The 23,120-nt window shown below is 43.4% G+C and overlaps 1 protein-coding gene across 2 annotated transcripts in view; it reads right to left on the minus strand.

Moving 5' to 3' along the window:
• ADCY8 (adenylate cyclase 8) overlaps positions 1-23,120 on the minus strand; it is a 235,353-nt gene that overhangs the window by 121,327 nt on the left and 90,906 nt on the right. For both annotated transcript variants that reach the window (XM_018058572.1, XM_018058573.1), the window contains exon 5: positions 9,430-9,557. In XM_018058572.1, the coding sequence (XP_017914061.1) occupies positions 9,430-9,557 (128 nt within the window). The remainder of the gene's footprint in view (positions 1-9,429; positions 9,558-23,120) is intronic.

Below are 23,120 nucleotides of genomic sequence, written 5' to 3' on the forward strand. Positions count from 1 at the left end.
ACAGACAACTCCGTTGCATTTTAAAGAGAACTACAGCTTTGTGGATGCTGTAGTCAATGACTTTTCAGATCAAGGTAAGAAAGGGGTTTGGAAAGGAAAGAAAGATTTATATATAAAGAGAGAGACAAGGGAGAAAGGGAGAGATAGAAAGAGCAAAAAAGAAATTCAAGAGGGAGAAAGGAGAACGAAGAGATGCCCAGAGGCATGCACTAGGCTTGGGCACTCCTGCCTCTTAAGGGAAGAAAAACAAATCCTGATTTTCATTCCTCATCCTGCCATGCTGCTTGGCAGGACACCCCCACCACAAGGATTAAGACCTTTGCTCCAGTTAACCGTTGGGGACAAGCCAGTTTCTGCTTGGCATTCTGGTGTCATTCCATGTCTTTTTAGCAACTGCAATGAAAAGATCAGGCTCTGCAGTTTTCATTAAGTTTCATCAAGGGAGCCTTTGCAGACCGTTAATAAAGATATTGCATATTACAGAGCCCACCTTCGGCTCTAGCGTCTTATAAGCTATCAAGCCTCCCCAGAAATAGAGCCAGGGTGTGTGAAGAAGTGCCACCTGGAACCACTTTTCAATCTACTTAATGGAACTATTATCTAAGCCTATTTTAATTAATTTAACTTTATGAACAGACATCCATGAGATGCTATTAAATGCTTCATTAGAAATAAAGCTACATTCAATCACCTTTTTTCTTTTTTTGCCATTCACCCAGCTAATATCATGTTTCTAAAATAAACTATTTTTTCTAATGGAATACATTTACTAAGAGGTTTGATGAAGGCGTACAATCTTGTGATTGTCAGAGGTTTACTGACTTCTCTTCCCACTCAGTGTCAGTTCTGATAATTTATTAAGGATGTATGTGAGACTTCCTAGGCTACCCTTCGACCCTTTGGGTGTCAATAGCAGATTGCAGTCATCAGAAAGAACTCCAGAAATCTAGAGAAGAGAGTAATCATGCTGTCATGGTTAAGACCAATGGTTTTGAGGGCAGATGGTTCTAGACTGGTGCCCTTGTTGAGCTCCTGACCAGCTCTGTGGGTGTGGGCAACTGCATGAACCCTATAAGCTCCAGTTTCCTCGTGGGTGAAGTAGGAGCCTAATACAGAGGTGAGTCAGGATGCAACCACACAGCTGTATGGTTGTTTATGGTAAACATGAACCGCAGTTGTTTACGGTTAACATCCACCCCGATGGACCTCCCTGGCTGATTCTGATTAGTCCATGTTGTAGCCATACTAGTGAGAGAGTCAATTCCTAGGCAGGCTGATAGGAAGTCCAGGGTCTCTGAGGAGGAGAGGTGGTTGTGGGGCGGGGCGGGGGGGGGGGGCGGCGGATCTGGGACTCTCAAGGAGGAGATAGGGGTCTGGAATTCTCAAGGAGGTGGAAAGGACAAACGCCCTTTCCCCCCTACATTCCTTAGTATTAGTCACCTAGGGCTTCCATTATAGCTCAGTCGGTAAAGAATCTGCCTGCAGTACCAGAGACCCAGGTTCAGTTCCTGGGCTGGGAAGATCCCCTGGAGAAGGAAATGGCCACCTACTCCAGAATTCACGCCTGGAGAACCCCATGGACAGAGGAGCCTGGCAGGTTATAGTCCATGGGGTCGCAAGAGTTGGACACGACTTAGCGACTAAATTACTACTACGACTAGTCACCTAAAACATTTCTTTCTTTAATCCTGGAACTGATGATTACACTACAAACAACTCAGTTTAAACTCCTTACCAAGGATTATATGGGGACTTCCCTGGTGGCTCAGGTGGTAAAGCGTCTGCCTACAGTGCAGGAGACCCAGGTTCAATCCCTGGGTTGGAAAGATCTCCTGGAGAAGGAAATGGAAACCCACTCCAGTATTCTTGCCTGGAAAATCCCATGGGCGGTGGAACCTGGTGTGCTACAGTCCATGGCGTCGCAAAGAGTCAGACACGACTGAGCAACATCACTTCACTTTCAAGGATTATATAACAACAATGTCTCCTGCTTGAGGACAGTTTCTCCTTCCTGCAAACCTTCTGACTAATCCTGATATCTTAGAATGTATATTATGGGAGTCCGTCTGGTAAAATGTTTCTATTGGCAAATTCTAAAAGATGCTTACTCCTTGGAAGGAAAGTTATGACCAACCTAGATAGCATATTCAAAAGCAGAGACATTACTTTGCCGACTAAGGTCCATCTAGTCAAGGCTATGGTTTTTCCAGTGGTCATGTATGGATGTGAGAGTTGGACTGTGAAGAGAGCTAAGTGCCAAAGAATTGATGCTTTTGAACTGTGGTGTTGGAGAAGACTCTTGAGAGTCCCTTGGACTGCAAGGAGATCCAACCAGTCCATCCTAAAGGAGATCAGTCCTGGGTGTTCATTGGAAGGACTGATGCTGAGGCTGAAACTCCAATACTACGGCCACCTGATGCGAAGAGCTGACTCATTGGAAAAGACCCTGATGCTGGGAGGGATTGGAGCAGGAGAAGAAGGGGACGACAGAGGATGAGATGGCTGGATGGCATCACCAACTCGATGCACATGAGTTTGGGTGAACTCCGGGAGCTGGTGATAGACAGAGAGGCCTGGCATACTGCAATTCATGGGGTTGCAAAGAGTCGGAAACAACTGAGCAACTGAACTGAATCCTGTTATCTTAAAATGTAAATTGTGGGAGTGGGTCTGGTAAAACTTTCACAACCTTGAGACATTCTTTTGATTTATTGTAATAACTAATTAAAAAAGTATATAATTCCCTTGCTAGACTAGTGAGGGGGGCACTCTCCACTCTCCCTTCTGATGTCTGTGTCAGAAGCTTTCTCTGTCCCTATTTATACTTTAATAAAACTCTACATCACAAAAGCTCTTGAGTGATCAAGCCTGATCCCTGATTCTGAAGCTAAATCTTCTTCAGAGATCATAGTATCACTAGTTGTTCAATATTTTGCTCTCAGCCCTGCCTAACTCCTAGAACTGCTATATGGACTAAATGAGTGAAGACATGTAAAACACTTAGTTCATGGCACAGAGTAGGTGTTCATTAAACCTTATTGTTATTATTATTTTATTAGACTGGAAGACCTAAAAAAATGAATAGATTTCTGTAACTTAACTGAGTCCAATTTTCCAGTGTCCAAACTCAGCCCTGATTGTAAGATTCTATTAAAAAAACACATTTTCTGGTGATAAATGCATGCTATGTATTTAAATTTTCAAAAGAACACTCTGAGTTAGGGCTCTTATGATTCCCATTTCACAGAAGAGGTCATGTAGGCTTTGAGAAGTGAAGAAGCAGGAACCATATTACGTCTTCTGACTGCAGTTCAGGATGAAGTGTGTTCCCTAGAAGTCATCTCATGGTGCCATAGTCACTCTTCCAGGGAATCATTGCTGTGATCACATCCAGCAAGAAACTCTAATAAGGTGGTGTGTGCATGCTTAGTCACTTAAATGTGCCCGACTCTTTGTGACCCCTTGGACTGCAGCCCGCCAGGCTCCTCTGCCCATGGGGATTCTCCAGGCAAGAATACTGGAGTGGGTTACCATGCCCTTCTCCAGGGGATCTTCCCAACCCAGGATCGAACTCAAGTCTCCCTCATTGCTGGCAGATTCTTTACCGTCTGAGCCACCAGGGAAGCCTAGAACCCTGTCCAAATGCTTACAGTATTATCAATCAACAAGGGACGTTTACTATAATGATAAAATTTGATTTAAACTTCTAGGTCACATTTGGTGTCTTGAGGGTCTATTGGGGTCTCAGCTTTGGAGGATTACAACCCTTTCCTATTTCACTACTGCTCTATTTAAGGTCTTCACTCCTCTTCCCTGTACTGTTATAAAAATATCTCCCAACCAGTTTCCTTCCCCTTGGCCTCTGTTTTCTCTCATCCAGAGTCAACTGGAGAGAGTTGCCCATCTCCATGGTTACCCTCCTCAAGCGCCGATCGGAACATGACACTTCCCCACTTCAAGTGTCAGAGACTTCCCATTGCCTGCGGGATAAAACCTGGTGTATCTCGAAAGGTCACCAACTATCTGTGCACTAACTCCACGGACTGAATTTAGAATTATAGTGACCAGGGAGCCTGCTTCAAATCCTTCACACACACACACACACACACATATGCACAAACATACCCATGAACACACATGTATAGACACAGAAGTGCACACATACTCATGCATATTCGCATATCTCACAAAGACACATGCACACATACACACCATACGTATACACATACATACACACATATACATGCCACATATGAATACACAGCACACATGTACATATATACAATACACATGAAAGAAAGTGAAGTTGCTCAGTTGTGTCCGACTCTTTGTAACCCATGGACTGTAGTCTACCAGGCTCCTGCATCCATGGAATTTTCCGGTCAAGAGTACTGGAGTGGGTTGCATACATAAGCATATATACATGTGCACACAGATATGCACATATGTGGTTTCTGTCATTCTTAACTACCAGGGTAACCTCCTTCATAGCCTTGTGGTTTTTAAAGGTACTCAAAATTTATTTGGCTGCACTGGGTCTTAGTGGTGCCACCCAGGCTAAGTTGCCCCAAGGCACGCGGTATCTTCCCAGACCAGGGATCAAACCCACGTCCCATGAGTTGCGAGATGGATTCTTTACCACTGGGCCACCAGGGAAGACCCATGACTTTGCTTTTAGGAAAAAAACTTTGGATCTCAGTGAAAAAGACCACTGTGGAGATAACATAGATGGGGAAACTGTTCCCTTACGGTTTTACTTCTGACAGTCTTGACTCTGTTTCCTTGAGAAGCCTTCTGGTGTTCTGAGTAGCAACTCATCCCACCTTTCCAGATTCCATCTCTCTGTCCCCACTAGTGTGTGATAGAAGGAGAATCCCTATAACATATTTGGAGTGATCAGTGAATAAAGGCCCAGGGCCATTTTGAGTGTTGGTTTGCCATTTGTGCAGGAGTTATAAATCTCACCCAAGCATGGACACTACTGAAGCTGCTGGGGTCCAGATGCCATCTCACCATCAGAGCACCAGCCCCTCATTGTCAGTCTGTACTCTGGGGACTGGTGTTGGGATTCTGACTCCTTGAGGAAATGTCAAAAAGGGGTACAAAGAGAAACCCTGACAAGGCAGGGGCAGTACCTCAATAGGGATCCATCTCTGATGACAAATGTACAGGGTGGCCATCAAGCCTGGGGATATCAGTCAATAAATGGCTTATCAACATTACAACATATGCAAATAATGTTAAGTATGGTTCCAGACTTGACGGCTTCTTTGGAGTTTTCCAGTTGGAACAAGTGCCTTTGGGCTGAGTACAAAGTTGCATTGTGTCTAAGTGGTGCTTGGTTAAGATTTTTGACTTTTTGGTAAAACTATAGAACTGGAATTTTCTTATCCACACATGGAGGTGTAAATATTGTCTGCTGGTCATCCCTCAGAGTGCAATACTTGACAGGAGTGGAAACTCTACAAGTCCGAGCCAATTGCAACTCACGTTTGCCTACTTCTAGAGCTTGTGTTTATTTCTCTGCACCATGCTTTGTTGGTAACCGGAAGAATTCATGCTGGACCTCAAGTCACCCACATTATAATCAAGGAGTTGTTTGAGCATTAATAGACTCTGACTCATGCAGTTAAAAAACATCCTCCTGAATTGTCTTGTTCTAAAGGAAGTAAAAGCTGTACTTAATAAACTAACAAGAGAAAGTCCTTGAATCACTTCAACTCCTCCAAATCTCAGTGTCCCACTCCAAAGCTTCAGAAAGGACACTTTAAATTGGTTAAAATGGTCAGGAGGGATAAGATCCTCTCCAGAAAGATAAATGGTAATGTTCTGAGAATCTTAAAGCATTTTGACAATAAATGTTCATTTCTTCTGCAATGTCATCTCTGCAGCATATCTTTTGCTGAAGTTCAGGTTAGAAACTCCTATAGAAAGTCTGTGAATGAATGGGTAAAGGGAATATTCTTTCCTTCTTTTTTTCCTTCCTTCTCTCTCCCTTCTTTCCTTTCATCCTTCCTTTCTTTCTCCCTTTCTCTCTCTCTCCACACAGACACAGACACACACACACAGAAACACTGGAATATTATTCAGGTTTAAAAATGAAGAAAATCTTGCCATTTGCAATAACATGGATGAATGTGGAGGGTATTATACTCAGTGAAATAAGCCAGAAAGAGAAAGATAAGTCCATTTATATGTGGACAGTTTTTTTTTTTTTTTTAAAGCTGTACCAATAGACACAGAATAGAAAGGTACTTGTCAGGAGTTAGGGATGAGGTAGAGAACAGGGTAAATGTTGGCCAAAGGGTAAAAATATTCATTATAAGATGAATAGGTTCTGAGGTTCTAATGCAAACTATGACTATAGTTAACAATACTTATTGTATATTTGAAATTCACTGAGAGTAGGTTTTAAGCATTCTCATAAAAAGATTACTATGTGAAGTGATGGCTGTGTTCATTAACTTGATTGTGATCATCATTTAAAAATGTTTAAGTAGGGTCTTTCCTGGCGCTCCAGTAGTTGCGAGTCTGCCTGCCAGTGCAGGGTACATGGGTTAGATCCCTGGTTTGGGAACCAAGATCCCACATGCAGTGGAGCAACCACCCTGTGTGCCACGACTACTGTAGCTTGCGTGCTCTACAGCCTATCCTCATCAACAGGAGACGCCGCCGCAATGAGAAGCCAGCGCACAAAAGCCAGAGAAAGCCTACGCGCAGCAGTGAAGGGCCCACGAGCCTTAACAAAGACTCCGTGGCTCTTAATTTTATTGATCAATTTAATCTTAACACAAATTTAAAGAAAGAGAGAAAGACAGAAAGTCAGTGGAAGGTTTTGCTACTTAAACTTGATTTTGATAAGTCATGGTTGATAAGTTACAAACTTGCAGAGGCCTCAGAGCTGGTCTAGTCCAACTTTCTCATTTCAGACAACCAATCCAAGGAACATCTCTATTGGGCAGCCATAGACAAGAGAAGGACCCCGGAGTGACCCATTCATCACTGTATTTCCAAGACTTAGCACAGTATCTGACACATGGTAGAACTGAACAAATGATCTGTTGACTGACCTACTAATTGACTGACAGAGTAGAGTTCACAGACCTCATCAACTGCAGAGCTGGTATGAAACACTGGGTCTTCTGGGTTTGGGCCCACTGACTCCCTTGAAACTAGTCAACACATGATCACAATTCAACCTAGTTTTCAGGGTAAGACTCTTAAGCATCTGGATTAACAGCTGAGAAGCATCAGTAGCCTTTCCCATCTACGAAAGGCTGATCAAAGGGAACTCTGGTGGGAAGTGATGGACTCCTTTCTCTATCCCTCTTGGAAGAAACATCTGTATCTCTGCAGAAGAGGATGTAATAGCAGAGCGGACATCTCCAGTCTCTCTCCATCAGCCTACCCGGTCTTAAGGTTCGTGAGGGTGGGGTTTTTCATTATATATGCGTGTGTGCTAAACTGCTTCAGTTGTGTTCAACTCTTTGCGACCCTTTGGATTGTAGACCACCAGGCTCTGTCCATGGAATTATTCAGGTAAGAATACTGGCATGGGCTTCCATTTCCTCCTCCAGGAGATCTTCTCCACCCAGGATCAAACCCACATCTCCTACACTGGCTGGTGGATTCCTTACTACTGAGCCCAGGGAAGCCCTCTCACCATACACCTCATGGCAAAGCACCTCACTGCTTTGACCAGGCCCTGGTCATGGGTTGGTTCCAGAGGTGGGACCCTGAAGGCCTGCCCAGGGGGCACACCTGCCCTCCCAGACTGTGATGTCGGTCTCAGTCTTCAAATGACCAGGGTTGCTTCAGTGGGACAGGATCGTATTTAGGAAAAGTGTTTCTATGCCCTCTTCTTAATTAGGGGACTTCCCAGCCTTTCCCAGTGTCAACGGACTTCTGCCTGAAACCTGAATAAAGTCAGGGATCTGTCAGCAAGTAGAAAGGTCAGGCACATGGTGTTGGTCACAGCCAGGCTCTACTGTAATAGAGATGGAGCCTCCAGCTCCTGAGGTTCCCCCTGCCTGTACCCAGACTGGTCTTGGGAACCAGCAGGCAAGCTGAGCCTACAGTAGAGGGTGTGCATGGGGGTGCAGGTTGCTGTCTCTGCTGACTTTAATCCAGACTAACACTCCCAAGCATCACATGCATACCACGTAGACCATATGACCAAGGTGTGAGTTCACAGGGAGAGTCTTCCAGTCTCTTTTCAACAATACTCTTCTCTTAATACACGAGGCACAAGCCATGGAGATTTCTGTCCATGGGTCCTTTTTCTACTGCCTTTGCTGTGGTTGTGGGAGGATGTGATGCTTGAAGGATCTGCAAACATTTTGGAAACTTGAAGGGAGCTTTGACAACACTGAGCTTTTATCACACAGCCACAGACAGTCTAGTTCTAAAGTCCTTGACCTCAATAACTCATCCGTCTTTGATTAAATCTCTGTTTGTCAGATATACTGACCAAAGCCAACAGCACTTGTCACACACCCATAAAGACACCCCTGGCTGCCCTTCCTGTTGACCTTAGGATAAAATGAAAGTGAAAGTTACTCAGTCGTGTCTGACTCTTTGTTAATTCTCCAGGCCACAATACTGGTGTGGGTAGCTGGTCCCTTCTACAAGGGATCTTCCCAGAGATCAAACCTAGGTCTTCAGCATTGCAGGCGAGTTCCTCACCAGCTGAACCAGCAGAGAAGCCCAACAATACTGGAGTGGGTAGCCTATCCCTTCTCCAGTGGATCTTCCTGACCCAGGAATGGAACCGGGTTTTCCTGCATTGCAGACAGATTCTTTACCAGCTGAGCTACTGCGACCCCTTAACATGATTGAGAAGGCCCTGCAGGTTCTGGCTGATCCCAGGGTGCAGCCTGCCTGTCACCACATTCCAGTCGAGACCTCACCAACTGCCTTGGCAGCACATCTCAAATTCTGCACATGGCCATCTATCCTCCTGTCTGTCCATTCCACCTCCAGGATCTAACGTCTTACTCTTCAGGTAACAGCTTAGACATTTGTACGCTGGAAAGTCTTCTCCAGCACCCCAGATTGCACAAACTGTTGGTTTTCTATCACCCCCAACAACCCTGGTTTGATTCATCTCAGAGCATATTGTACTGTGTTGAAACTGTCTATGCATTATCTCTCCCTGAAGGTAAGCACTATATTCATCATGTTCCTTGCTGTATCCCCAGAAGACCAATTTGTTGAACAAATAATGAAAAGGAAGTATAACTAGAACACAATGAAACTAGCAGGTTTATTGGTTTTATGGGAGAACTAATGGGCATAAATCTTCATGAAATAAGTCAAAGAGCTCCACCTTGCAACATACACATGATTGACCACAAAGGATAGGGTGCTTTTGGTCTTTTCCATCAAGCCCACCAAAGGCCCGGTATTAGGGAGACGGTCCCAAGTTACCTGATGGTTTTGATCATGCTGAGGCCCATTTCAACACAGCAGTGGGCGTGGTCCTGGCGGGGCTCAGGAAGTCCTGAAACGCAGTAGTAGCAGTCCCCCAGGATTTTAATACGAAGGCAGTGATGCTCCTGAAAGGCATAATGTGGGAAAGGATTGAGTCAGCAGATAGGTAAGTGCTTCCGAACGGCTTGGGAAAGAGGGGAGCTGAGTCAAGAGGTCTGTACCTTGGGATCAGGGGCTCCTACTTTTGAAAAGCTGTTATCATCTTCCCAGGAAATTAGGGGATGTTTGAAGGTATCAGGGGCATAATGGAGTCATGGAAAAACAGTGTATTTTGGGCCTGACAGATACACTGTCATATCCTGGCTCTAATCTTAATACCTACTGTGTGGATGGACCTGGCAGAGTGGGCATTCAACATGGGTATTCAATGTTCCCCTACGAGTCCTGCTCCCACTGATACATTTCTTTTCAGGACATGTCCTTGGTTTGGTAGCTTTTCCTCTTTTTTTTGTTAGCTCAAAACAAGCACTTAAATATATAAATCACTTAGAGATACCAGCTATTTCAACTCTATAAAGTCCTTTCCCAGCTAGGGTACTGGCACCTTAATAAAATCGGCTGACTATGTCTAATACATACTTCCATTCGTTTATTAATTCATATGCTTATTGATAAAAACATCAGTTGAGCACCTATATATCATAAAGCAACCATTGTCTCTGACACAAAGGTGATTAATAATAGCCCCTAGTATGCACCATGAACTTCCCTGGTGGCTCAGTGGTAAAGAATCTGCCTGCCAAAGCAGGAAACTTGGGTTTGATCCCTGGGTCGGGAAGATCCCCTGGAGGAGGGGCATGGCAACCCACTCCAGTATTCTTGCCTGGAGAATCCCATGGACAGAGGAGCCTGGTGGGCTATAGTCCATGGGGTCGCAAAGACTCAGACATGACTTAGCAACTAAAGAACAACAACAATATGCATCATATACTAAACAGAATGGATCTCACAGCAACCTTGAGGTAGGTACAGTATTTATCCTCATCATTTCACCAGTGAGAAGCAGGACACAGCTGATGGGGGATTCACATTCTTGAAGATATGATTCTTACAAAGTTTCAAAGAGCAACAAGCATCTAGGAAACAGTGCATCCTTTCATACTGAATCAGAATAGGCTGGATTTTGCAGATTTTAGAGGAAAGAGAACCTGGGACAGTATAGCACTGGGGCAAAGAGTGCTGGCAGAGGAGCTCCACTGCCAGAGACCAAATCCTAGACGCCCCCACCCCACCTCATTTTACTGTGTGTCTTTAGGTCAATTACTTCACCTCTGAGCCTCTGTTGCCTCATCTATAAAAAGAGGATAAGGTAGACTAGGACCTCAGGGATGTCCCTGGTCATCGCGTGGTTGAGACTCTGCACTTCCAATGCAAGGGGCGTGGGTTCAATCCCTGGTTGGGGAAGGGATTCCACAGGCCATGTGGTCAACCAGTTTAAAAACAAATAAAATAAAATTGGGTCTTTAGGAAAGGAAAAAAAAAAGAATAGGACCTCACTGTGTGACTGTAAAGATGAAGGAAGATGATGTGTGTGAAGGCTTAGTAAAAGGTCGAGCAGACACAGCACTAAAAATACTGCCCGTCTCTGTGCTGGGGGCTTGGACTCCTGTCCTAGTTCTTCCACATTTCTATCTGCGACCACGGCAGAGTGCCTCTAGATCTCCTTGGGCTAGATGGCTGGGACTCAGTGGCCCGAGAGGTGCTCTCTAGATTTGAAGCCCTAGGAGCCTATGAGTCTACGGCTTTGTGGGTGAGCAGCTCTCCTTGGGAAACCAGAGTCCAAGGGCAGGAGGAGGGGAAGTGCAGACACAGAGGGGCCTGCTGAGATGCCAGAAGCACACCGATGCCCTGGTACTGCAGGCGATAAAGCACCATGCTGGCTTCCTAAGCTGAAGAGGGGTTGGGACATCATGTTTGAGTAACGAGTGAAATCACTCTCCCAATTAAAAAACAAATACCAGACAGGGAAAAGAGAATCAGAGCTGGCTTTGGTGTTTCCCTGTCTGCATCAGATCTCCAGGGTCTTGCCAACCTTTCCAAACAGGCACAGATGCGATCTTCAGAATGCTGATAGCATGCACAGCATCCCATAGTTATTTTTAGGAGCATGTAGCTTCTATCTATTGGCAGCTTCAGTGCCACTAATTTTGCAAGACAGCAAAAAGGGAAGCTCAAGACCTTCACTTATTTCTTCTAACACATTCTAACATCTAGACTGTGACGGCCAGAATAGAACTAGATACTGGCCACTGGTTCTGGTGGTTTCTAGATTTGTGGAGTCCATGCGACAGTTATATACATACATACATACATACATAGATATATATATGACTTCCCTGGTGGCTCAGATGGTAAAGCATCTGTCTACAATGCAGGAGACCTGGGTTCAGTCCCTGGGTTGGGAAGATCCTCTGGAGAAGGAAATGGCAATCCACTCCAGTACTATTGCCTGGAAAACCCCATGGACAGAGGAGCCTTGTAGGCTAAAGTCCATGGGGTCGCAAAGAGTCGGACACGACTGAGCGACTTCACTTCACTCATATATATATATATATATATATAAAACAACCAGAGGGCCCCAGAGACTGCATCAAGTTTCAATTTTGTGTTTTGCCAAGGAAGTATGAAAAATGTCCATCAACATACAAAAATAACAACCCAACTATCCCACTATTCCCATCACTTTTTTTTTTTCCCATCACTTTTTATAAAAGAAAGGGCATTTTTAACTCACTTCAGTCTGTATAATAGGTTCTAGGTTCATCCACCTCATCAGAACTAACTCAAATGCATTCATTTTTATGGCTGAGTAATATTCCATTGTGTATATGTACCACAACTTCTTTATCCATTCATCTGTCAGTGGACATCTAGGTTGCTTCCATGTTCCAGCTACTGTAAATTGAACAATGGGATACATGCATTTTTTCAACCCTGGTTTCCTCAGGGTATATGCTTAGGAGTGGGATTTCTGGGTTATATGGTGGTTTTATCCCTAGGTTTTTAGGTGTTAGTTCTAAAAGGTCTTGTAGGTCTTCATAGAACCATTCAACTTCAGCTTCTTCAGCATTACTGGTTGGGGCATAGACCTGGATTACCATGATATTGAATGGTTTCCCTTGGAGACGAACAGAGATCATTCTGTCATTTTTGAGACTGCATCCAAGTACTGCATTTTGGACTCTTTTGTTGACCATGATGGCTACTCCATTTCTTCTGAGGGATTCCTGCCCACAGTAGTAGATATAATGGTCATCTGAGTTAAATTCACCCATTCCAGTCCATTTTAGTTCGCTGATTCCTAGAATGTCGACGTTCACTCTTGCTGTCTCTTGTTTGACCACTTCCAATTTGCCATGATTCATGGACCTGACATTCCAGGTTCCTATGCAATATTGCTCTTTACAGCATCGAACCTTGCTTCTATCACCAGTCACATCTAGTGGAGATGATGGCATTCCAGTTGAGCTATTTCAAATCCTAAAAGATCATGCTCTGAAAGTGCTGCACTCAATATGCCAGTAAATTTGGAAAACTCAGCAGTGGCCACAGGACTGGAAAAGGTCTGTTTTCATTCCAGTCCCAAAGAAAGGCAATGCCAAAGAATGCTCAAACTACCGCACAATTGCACTCATCTCACATGCTAGTAAAGTAATGCTCAAAATTCTCCAAGCCAAGCTTCAGCAATATGTGAACCGTGAACTTCCTGATGTTCAAGCTGGTTTTAGAAAAGGCAGAGGAACCAGAGATCAAATCACCAACATCTGCTGGATCATGGAAAAAGCAAGAGAGTTCCAGAAACACATCTATTTCTGCTTTATTGACTATGCCAAAGTCTTTGAATGTATGGATCACAATAAACTGTGGACAATTCTTCAAGAGATGGGAATACCAGACCACCTAACCTGCCTCTTGAGAAATCTGTATGCAGATCAAGAAGCAACAGTTAGAACTGGATATGGAACAACAGACTGGTTCCCAATAGGAAAAGGAGTATGTCAAGGCTGTATATTGTCACCCTGCTTATTTAACTTCTATGCAGAGTACATCATGAGAAACACTGGACTGGAAGAAACACAAGCTGGAATCAAGATTTCCGGGAGAAATATCAATAACCTCAGATATGCGGATGACACCACCCTAATGGCAGAAAGTGAAGAGGAGCTAAAAAGCCTCTTGATGAAAGTGAAAGAGGAGAGTGAAAAAGTTGGCTTAAAGCTCAACATTCAGAAAACGAAGATCATGGCATCCGGTCCCATCACTTCATGGGAAATAGATGGGGAAACAGTGGAAACAGTGTCAGACTTTATTTTGGGGGGCTCCAAAATCACTGCAGATGGTGACTGCAGCCATGAAATTAAAAGACACTTACTCCTTGGAAGAAAAGTTATGATCAACCTAGATAATATATTCAAAAGCAGAGACATTACTTTGCCAACTAAGGTCCATCAAGGCTATGGTTTTTCCTGTGGTCATGTATGGATGTGAGAGTTGGACTGTGAAGAAAGCTGAGCACCAAAGAATTGATGCTTTTGAACTGTGGTGTTTGAGAAGACTCTTGAGAGTTCGTTGGACTGCAAGGAGATTCAACCAGTCCATTCTGAAGGAGATCAGCCCTGGTATTTCTTTGGAAGGAATGATGCTAAAGCTGAAACTCCAGTACTTTGGCTACCTCATGTGAAGAGTTGACTTATTGGAAAAGACTCTGATGCTGGGAGGGATTGGGGGCAGAAGGAGAAGGGGACAACAGTGGATGAGATGGCTAGATGGCACCACTGACTCGATGGACGTGAGTCTGAGTGAACTCTGGGAGTTGGTGATGGACAGGGAGGCCTGGCGTGCTGCGATTCATGGGGTCGCAAAGAGTCGGACACGACTGAGCGACTGAACTGAACTGAACAGATCCCTAGTTTTTTAAGGAGTCTCCATACTGTCTTCCATACTGACTGTATCAATTTACACTCCCACCAGCAGTGCAAGAGTGTTCCCTTTCTCCACACCCTCTCCAGTGTTTATTGTTTGCAGACTTTTTGACGATGGCCATTCTGACTGGTGTCAGATGATATCTCATTGTGGTTTTGATTTGCATTTCTTTAATAATGAGTGATGTTTAGCATCTTTTCATGTGTTTGCTAGCCATCTGTATGTCTTTTTTGGAGAAATGTCTGTTTAGGTCTTTTCCCCACTTTTCGATTGGATTGTTTGTTTTTCTAGCATTGAGTTGTATGAGCTGCTTGTATATTTTGGAAATTAATCCTTTGTCAGTTGTTTCATTTGCTATTATTTTCTCCCATTCTGAGGGTTGTCTTTTCATCTTCCTTACAGTTTCCTTTGCTGTGCAAAAGCTTTTAAGTTTAATCAGGTCCCACTTGTTTACTTTTGTTTTCATTTCCATTACTCTAGGAGGTGGGTCATAGAGGATCTTGCTATGAAGTGAGTCAGAAAGAGAAAGATAAATATCATATTCTAATGCACAAATATGGCATATAGAAAAATGGTACTGAAGAATTTATTTGCAGGGCAGCAATGGAGAAACAGACATAGAGAATAGACTTATGGACATGGGAGAGGGGAGGAGAGGGTAAGATGTAAGAAAAGAGTAACACGGAAACTTACTTTATCATATGTAAAATAGACAGCCAACAAGAATTTGCTGTATGACTCAGGAAACTCAAACAGGGGCTCTGTATCAACCTAGAGGGGTGGGATGGGGAGGGAGATGGGAAGAAGGTTCAAAAGGAGGGGATATATGTATACCTATGGACTTCCCTGGTGGCTCAGACGGTAAAGCATCTGTCTACAATGCGGGAGACCTGGGTTCAATCCCTGGGTCGGGAAGATCCCCTGGAGAAGGAAATGGCAACCCACTCCTGTACTATTGCCTGGAAAATCCCATGGACAGAGGAGCCTGGTAGGCTACAGTCCATGGGGTCTCAAAGAGTCAGACACGACTGAGCGACTTCACTTTCACGGCTGATTCATGTTGAGGTTTGATAGAAAACAACAATATTCTGTAAGGCAATTATCCTTCAATAAATAGATAAAATAAACAAATAAAAGTGTGAAGGTCATCAAAAGGAAGGAATGAGAAGCTGTCATATCCTCAAGGAGTCTAAAGGAGACATGAGAATTAATATAGTATCCTGGTTAAAAACTGAGGCAATTTGAACGAAGAATAGACTGTCATTAATAGTAATCTATCAAAATTTGTTCATTAATCTCAATGAGTGTATCATACTAGTGTAAGATTTTCATAATAGGGGAAACTTGCGTGTAGGACATATTGGAACTCTGTACTATTTCACAATTTTTTTCTATAAAGATAAAACTGTTTTAAAATAAAAAATACATTCAAGTAACTTTTTTAAGGAAAAAAAAGGAAAAGGCATTTTAACACTAAAAACGTAAAAAGACACATGCTTGGAATAAAGAAAAGCTTTTGGCCCTAAATGAAATTAATGATAAAAACTCACTACATTTCTGTATATGTATTACAGATATGTAGATATACATACAATTGCTACATATATATACTGTATATATTGCTAAATATATATAGATATATACATATCTATAGGTATACATAGAGATATGCACACTACAGAAATGTGAGTTTTCATGTACATATATATATCTCATAGTGGCCACAAGTTAAAATTTGTTTGCAAAGGAGCAAATCCCTTGCTCTTATTTTGAGTGAGAACACTGAGGCTGGGAGGCAGTGATTGGTGACATCAGTCGGGCACCCTTCATGTGCAAATGGTCTTTGGGCAGAGCTTGCAGTGACTCAGGCCATTGGTGACCTGGTGCAGTGGAGTCATCTTCCTCCCTGTTGACCATGGGAGGAAGGAGGGGAAGTGTGGAGCAGGGAATACTTTGGTCTAAGAATCAGACCTCCATTCTAGCCAAATTTACCAGCTGTCTGACCTTCGATAAGTCATTGAAGCCACTGACACGTGGGTTTCAATTCGCCATATGACTCCAGTCAAAATGATGAGCTTGTCCTCAACAAATAACAAGGCAAGCATGGCCGTCGACTAGCAGTGACAATGACAGCTAGCATCTGAAAATAGTCTTCTCCACATTCAACACCACACCTTATCTTTTCTCTTCTGAGTATCAAAACAGCCTTGAACACAGCAGAGCGTGTTTTTAGATATGAAAATTTTAGCATACAAGAGATGGAAAACTTCCTGTGCCACAGGGCAGCTGGCTAAAAATAATGATATGGACTATAAATGATATTCAACAGCCCCAAATCCGTGATTTTTCCATGAAGACAGAGGTGAAAGCATTTTGGAAAAACTTAGGGAAAGGGAGTTGTATTTATTAAGCACATACTACGTGCCAGGCTATATGCTGAAGGCATCACATTGACCTTGTTTAGTCTTTAGGACCACAATCTGAGCCACGTGTCACTTCACAGATGCATTACGGAAATGAAGGTCATCCAGCAAGTCAGAGGCAGAGTGGAATTCACAGCATCTCTGTCTGACTTTGGGGCTCCACGCTCCCTTTAGAAAAATACCGAAATTGTGGCAGAGTCTAGGATGATAGATTTTCTGACAAAATGTGTTTTGGAAGGAGACATGGAAAACAGTTTATTACCTTTTGGAGCAGACAGTGGACAATGTGGTGACGATGTTTGAAGGGTCCATTTTCCTTCTGTTTAGAAGGTGAAGCTGACAGCTTCTTGAAAAATTGTGGTCCCCAAACAAATACCATTTGTGTATGTATATCGGAGAAGGCAATGGCACCTCACTCCAGTACTCTTGCCTGGAAAATCCCATGGATGGAGGAGCCTAGTGGGCTGCAGTCCATGGGGTCACGAAGAGTCAGACATGACTGAGCGACTTCACTTTCACTTTCATGCATTGGAGAAGGAAATGGCAACCCACTCCAGTGTTCTTGCCTTGAGAATCCCAGGGACGGGGGAGCCTGATGGGCTGCCATCTATGCAGTCGCATAGAGTCAGACACGGCTGAAGCGACTTAGCAGTAGCAATGTATGCATATATGGCTCAGACAGTAAAAAATCTGCCTACAATGCAAGAGATCCAGGTTTAATCCCTGGGTAGGGAAGATCCCTGGAGAAGGAAATGGCAACCCACTCCAATATTCTTGCCTGGAAAACCCCATGGACAGAGGAGCCTGGAGGGCTACCATCCCTGATGTCACAGAGTCAGACACGACTGAGTGACTAACCTTTTTACATAAATATAATAATAATTTGTGTATGTATATATAAATATAAATAAGGAGATAATGAGGGACAGGGAGGCCTGGAGTGCTGCAGTCCATGGGGTCGCATAAAATCAGATACAACTTAGCAACTGAACAACAATATATAAATATAAATACAAATATGAAAGGGCCTGTCTTCTCATCTGTCAAGTTCTGTCAATTTGCAGACACATTCTTCTGATCAATTCCTGTGAGCTGTCAGATGATCTGACAGTAATATCCAAGCAACATCCTTTTTTTTTTTTTTTACCAGAAACTGCTTTGAAAAATTCACATTAAAAAAGCCAGGTTGCTTTGAAAAAAGATATAGAAAAAGAAAAATAAAGTAGGGTGAGGGTCTTATAAATTTTATTCAGTTAGTCCTAATATAATACTTTTCTTCTTATCTTGATGGCTTTGATATGTTAAAAATCTTAGGGAAAAAAATCCAGAGAATTTATGAAACTATATATATACCTAACATTGAGGAGACACAGGTACCAAATTATCAAAGATGGTTATATCATTGGGGAGGGGTAAGATTATAGGGATACATACTTTCTATATGGTCTCTTTTTAAAAAAGTTTAAAAATTTTTTGGCCACATTGCACAGCACATGGGATCTTAGTTCCTTAACCAGGGATCGAACCTACGCCCCCTGCCTTGGAAGCAGGGAGTCCTGACCACTGGACCACGAGGGGTTCTATGTGTTGTCTCTATCTTTGATGTTTGAATTTACATAATGGACAAGTAAGGCTTTAGTAATCAGAAAAAAAAAAAAAAAAAAACAACCATGAAAAGGAAAAAGACTCTCAGAACAAGAACATTAGTGCCATGAATGCACTTTAAAAAGTTATATTAGAAATCATGGCAATTTTTATGGTACTTTATCTAACTGCAACTATACAAATTAACACATAAATATATTGCCTTAGTAAAAACAAAGCTGTAGATAAGTCTCCTTGAGTAGTCTCTCCCCCTCAGACACACCACACGCTAGAAACCTGGTCCCTTTTCCCCTATTGAGACTGCTGTGCATTCATACATACATTTCTATATTTTTATGTATGTACTATTTTTCATGCTCTTTAGTTACAAATTGATCAATTTTGTTGTTCAGTTGCTAAGTCATGTCCAACTCTTTTAGACCCTATGGAGTGTAGCAGGCCAGGACTCCCTGTCCTTCTCTACCTCCTGGACTTTTCTCAGATTCATGTGCATTGAGTTAGTGATGCTGTCTAACCATCTCATCCTCTGCTGCCTCCTTCTCCTCCTGCTTTCAATCTTTCCCAACATCAGGGTCTTTTCCAATGAGTCAGCTCTTCACATCATGTTCATGGGTTCTTTGCATCACTGTTCACGGGGTTCTCACAGCAAGAATACTGGAGTGGTTTGCCATTCCCTCCTCCAGTGGACCATGTTTTGTCAGAACTCTTAACTATGACTCATCCATCTTGGGTGGTCCTGCATGGCATGGCTCATAGCGTCACTGAGTTATGGAAGGTCCTTCGCCATGACAAAGCTGTGATCCGTGGAGAGGAAACTGACCATACCATGTTTATAGATCTAACATGTGTTTTTTCACGCAAACACTTGTCTTGAAATTTCATGTTTGGTACAGAAATGGTTATCTCATTCTTTAAAATCTATTGATAAGCTTCCCATAGTGTTGGAATAGTTTCTTTTTAAAGATATTATTTTTGATGTGGACCATTTTAAAAGTCTTTATTCAATTCATTACAATACTCCTTTTGTTGTTTATATCCTGGTTTTTTGGCCCTGGGGTATATGGGATCTTAGTTCCCCTCACCAGGGGTCGAATCCATGCCCCCTGCATTGGAGGGTGAAGCCTTAACCACTGGACCACCAGAGAAACCCCAGAATTGTTTCTTGCAACAATAATTTAGGTTGCTTCCCATTTTGTCAGGAATCTGAAACAAGGTTTCAGATGTAATGATGTTGCTTTAAATTTACAATTTTAAAGCCTTGATAATAGCATACATATCATTTCTAGTTTGGAAGGGAAAATGGTAGTTATAGACTATTTTTTTTTAAAGATCGAAGATCAAAAGTTACTAGAGTTTGCCAAGGACACTAGAAAGAGTCAAAAACATTTGCTTTGAGCAGCCTGAACCACAAGGGCGCTGAGGAACTCAATTACATTAAGAGGATCTTTAACAGAAAGCTTTGAAGTTTTTGCCTGTATATTAATGAGGCAGTGGATAAATGGGCAGCTGCAGTAGATGGTATTTACACGGGAAGTGGGTTCTGTCAGATGCATGACAGAAAACTAAGCAAAGAATTATGGCACAGCAGGGAGAGGTCATTATAAAGCCACAGAATTTTGATATTAAAAGATACGAGAAAAGGCAAGTCTAATCCTCTTTCACACAGAAGCAAAATCTGTGACCCACTTGGTTAAGTGATTTGCCCGAGGTTGGGAGGCAAAAACATTTCAAGCAGGTTTTCTCATTCCAAGGTGAGCTGAATTGTTTCCACTGGGAGGATTTCTCCAGCTTTTTCACGAAAGTCCCCTAGAGTGGAAGATGCTGATGCCCCTGGGGTAGGTGGGTGGGTGAAAATGGGCTCGGGGTAGAGTGGGAATCGTTGAGTACTTCTGGGTGTGCTGAGGTCTTATTTTGAGCCAGACTTTGTGTTGTTTCATTTATCCTTCATTACGATTCTGATAGGAAACTGAGACTCAGAGAGGTGATTTGTAGTTAGTTGAAGTCCAGCCCATAGCTGTCCATAGCTCATCCAGTAGTCACATACGGATGTGAGAGTTGGACCATAAAGAAAGCTGAGCACTGAAGAATTGATGCTTTTGAATTTTGGTGCCCGAGAAGACTCTTTAGAGTACCTTGGACTGCAAGGAGATCAAACCAGTCAATCCTAAAGGAAATCAACCCTGAATATTCATTGGAAGGATAGATGCTGAAGCTAAAGCACCAATACTTTGGGTACTTGATGCAAAGAGCCAACTCATTGGAAAAGACCCTGATGCTGGGGAAGATTGGAGGCAGGAGGAGAAGGGGATGACAGAGGATGAGATGATTAAATTGCATCACTAACTCAATGGACATGAATTTGAGCAAACTCTGGGTGATAGTGGAGGACAGAGGAGCCTGGCGGGCTACAGTCCATGGTGTTGCAGAGGGTCAGACACCACTGAGCAACTGAGCACGTATGCACTATTCTGATAGGAAGCTGAGATTCAGACAGGGGATGTCCAATTGAAGTTAACTGAAGTCCAGCCCACAGTTGAAGTCCTAGAGACCTAACTTTCAGAGTCTTCCAGCATGAGTAACAATACATTCTGACATCTCGCTCCATCCCTAAAATGCCTGGGGCATTGCTCGGTGCTCAGAAGCCAGCACCTGGCCTCAGGTGGCCTGAATCACAGATGCACCACCTACCAGGGGTCCCGGGCAGATTATTTTACTTCTTTGAGTCTCGGTCACTTGTTCTACAAAATGGGAACAATAAAAAAACTTCCCTTATAGATTTTTGTAAGAGCTGCCTAACTGTAAGTTAGGTAATCCAGGGCAAATACACCGAGTAACACAGAATGTACACTGGACAGTTGATGAATGTTTAATATGCTTGAAATTAATCATTTTACTCCATTGTCTATCTGCATTTATTTTTATATTCATCAAAACAAAAATCTTTCAATAAGATTCAAACTCCAGAAGGAATATAGCTTCTTGCAGCCCAGGGACTCGCTGGGCTGTGCACACCCATCTCACCTCTCCCCAACCATGTACAGTGTGAAAGTGAAAGTCTGTAATGTCTGACTCTCTGCAACCACATGGACTGTAACCCACCAAGTTCCTCTGTCCATGGGATTCTCCAGGAAGGAATACTGGAGTGGGTTAGCCATTCCCTTCTCCAGGGGATCTTTCTGACCCAAGGATCGAAATCGGGTCTCCTGCACTGCAGGAAGATTCTTTACCATCTGAGCCACGAGGGAAGCCCCAGTGTACAGTGTAGCTAGGGCAAAAAGCTGGGGCTACAAGGCCAAGTCCACATTCCTTAAATGTCACGCTGTGCCCTCCAGACTTGTGTCCGCTTTCCTCTTTAAGCTCACTCCTCACTGCAGTCTCCCATGCCCTTTACGCTCCAGCAATCTTGAGCTCCTTATAGCTCTCCAAACAAGCAGCACACTTCCGCATTTTCACACTTGCCTGCCTTTGCGTGGCTCAGCCTGGAAGGTGCTTTGTTATCTAATCTGATGCTGACAAAGCTCCTGCTCTTCCTCAGACCCCGCCTGCATATGGCCTCTTCTCCTGATGCTGCTCAACCACCCCCCTCCTCACCCCAAGCACTGACCGTGGGCACCAGGACTTCTGTGCCCCCTGCCTGTACTGCACTGTCCTGCAAAGTTGGTGGACTTGTTTCTCCCTTAGCAGAGTCTGAGGGCAGGGGCTGATTCTGTCTTGCCACAGCCTCACACAGTTCCTGGCACATAGTAGGTACACAAGGCCTGTTGACTGAACAACTTGGATTGCATCTTTCATAGCAATCCTTTATTTGGGTCAATGGGGATTACTGTGACACCAGAAACTGACCTTGATCATATCTTTCAGTTCTCTTTGGAGGGCCATTTTTGTTCTTCTCAGCACCTCTGGGCAGAAATATTGAGAACCAGAGTATAAAGTAGAAGATCTATGTGTAACTGGCACCAACCACCCTTGAAGCAGCGATAAAGAGGAATGGTGTGCATTCTTCCCTGCCTGCAAATTCCAGCCCTTCAGGTTAACCTGATCTTTCTCCTGGGAGGAGACCTCAGTTTCCACCTCTTCTGCCCCTGTCAGCCTCCTGCTTAGCAGCTGTCCAATAGCTGCAGGTTACAACGCAGGGTCCTTGGCCAGTCCTTGCTTATTTTTCTAGCCTCCCCTCTACCCCTTTCAGCAATGCTAAATATCTTCTGGTTCTTCACACATACAGCATCTTTATTTTTGTTCTCTCTGCATACATTGACCTTTCCTGTTTTCTTTACCTCCTAATTGGTGTACAATTTTTATATAATAAAATTTACCATCTTGATAAATGTGAACAATCACGCTTACATACAGAACAACCAGATCACCCCACAAATCACCTCACCCTATGCTTTTCTGCATAGAACGATGCTATGCTTCTGTGCATGGGACAACAGAGGATGAGATGGTTGGATGGCATCACCAACTCGATGGACATGAGTTTGAACAAGCTCTGGGAGTTGGTGATGGACAGGGAAGCCTGGCATGCTGCTGTGCATGGGGTCACAAAGAGTTATACACGACTGAGCAACTGAACTGAACTGATGCTTCTGTGCAATCCATCCACTCCCTCCATCCCTTATCCTAACTGGCAATGACTTATCCCTTTTCTTTCCCTGTAATTTTTGCCTTCTCTAGATT

Source organism: Capra hircus, chromosome 14 (assembly GCF_001704415.2).
Source record: "Capra hircus breed San Clemente chromosome 14, ASM170441v1, whole genome shotgun sequence".
Taxonomy (NCBI): Eukaryota; Metazoa; Chordata; class Mammalia; order Artiodactyla; family Bovidae; genus Capra; species Capra hircus.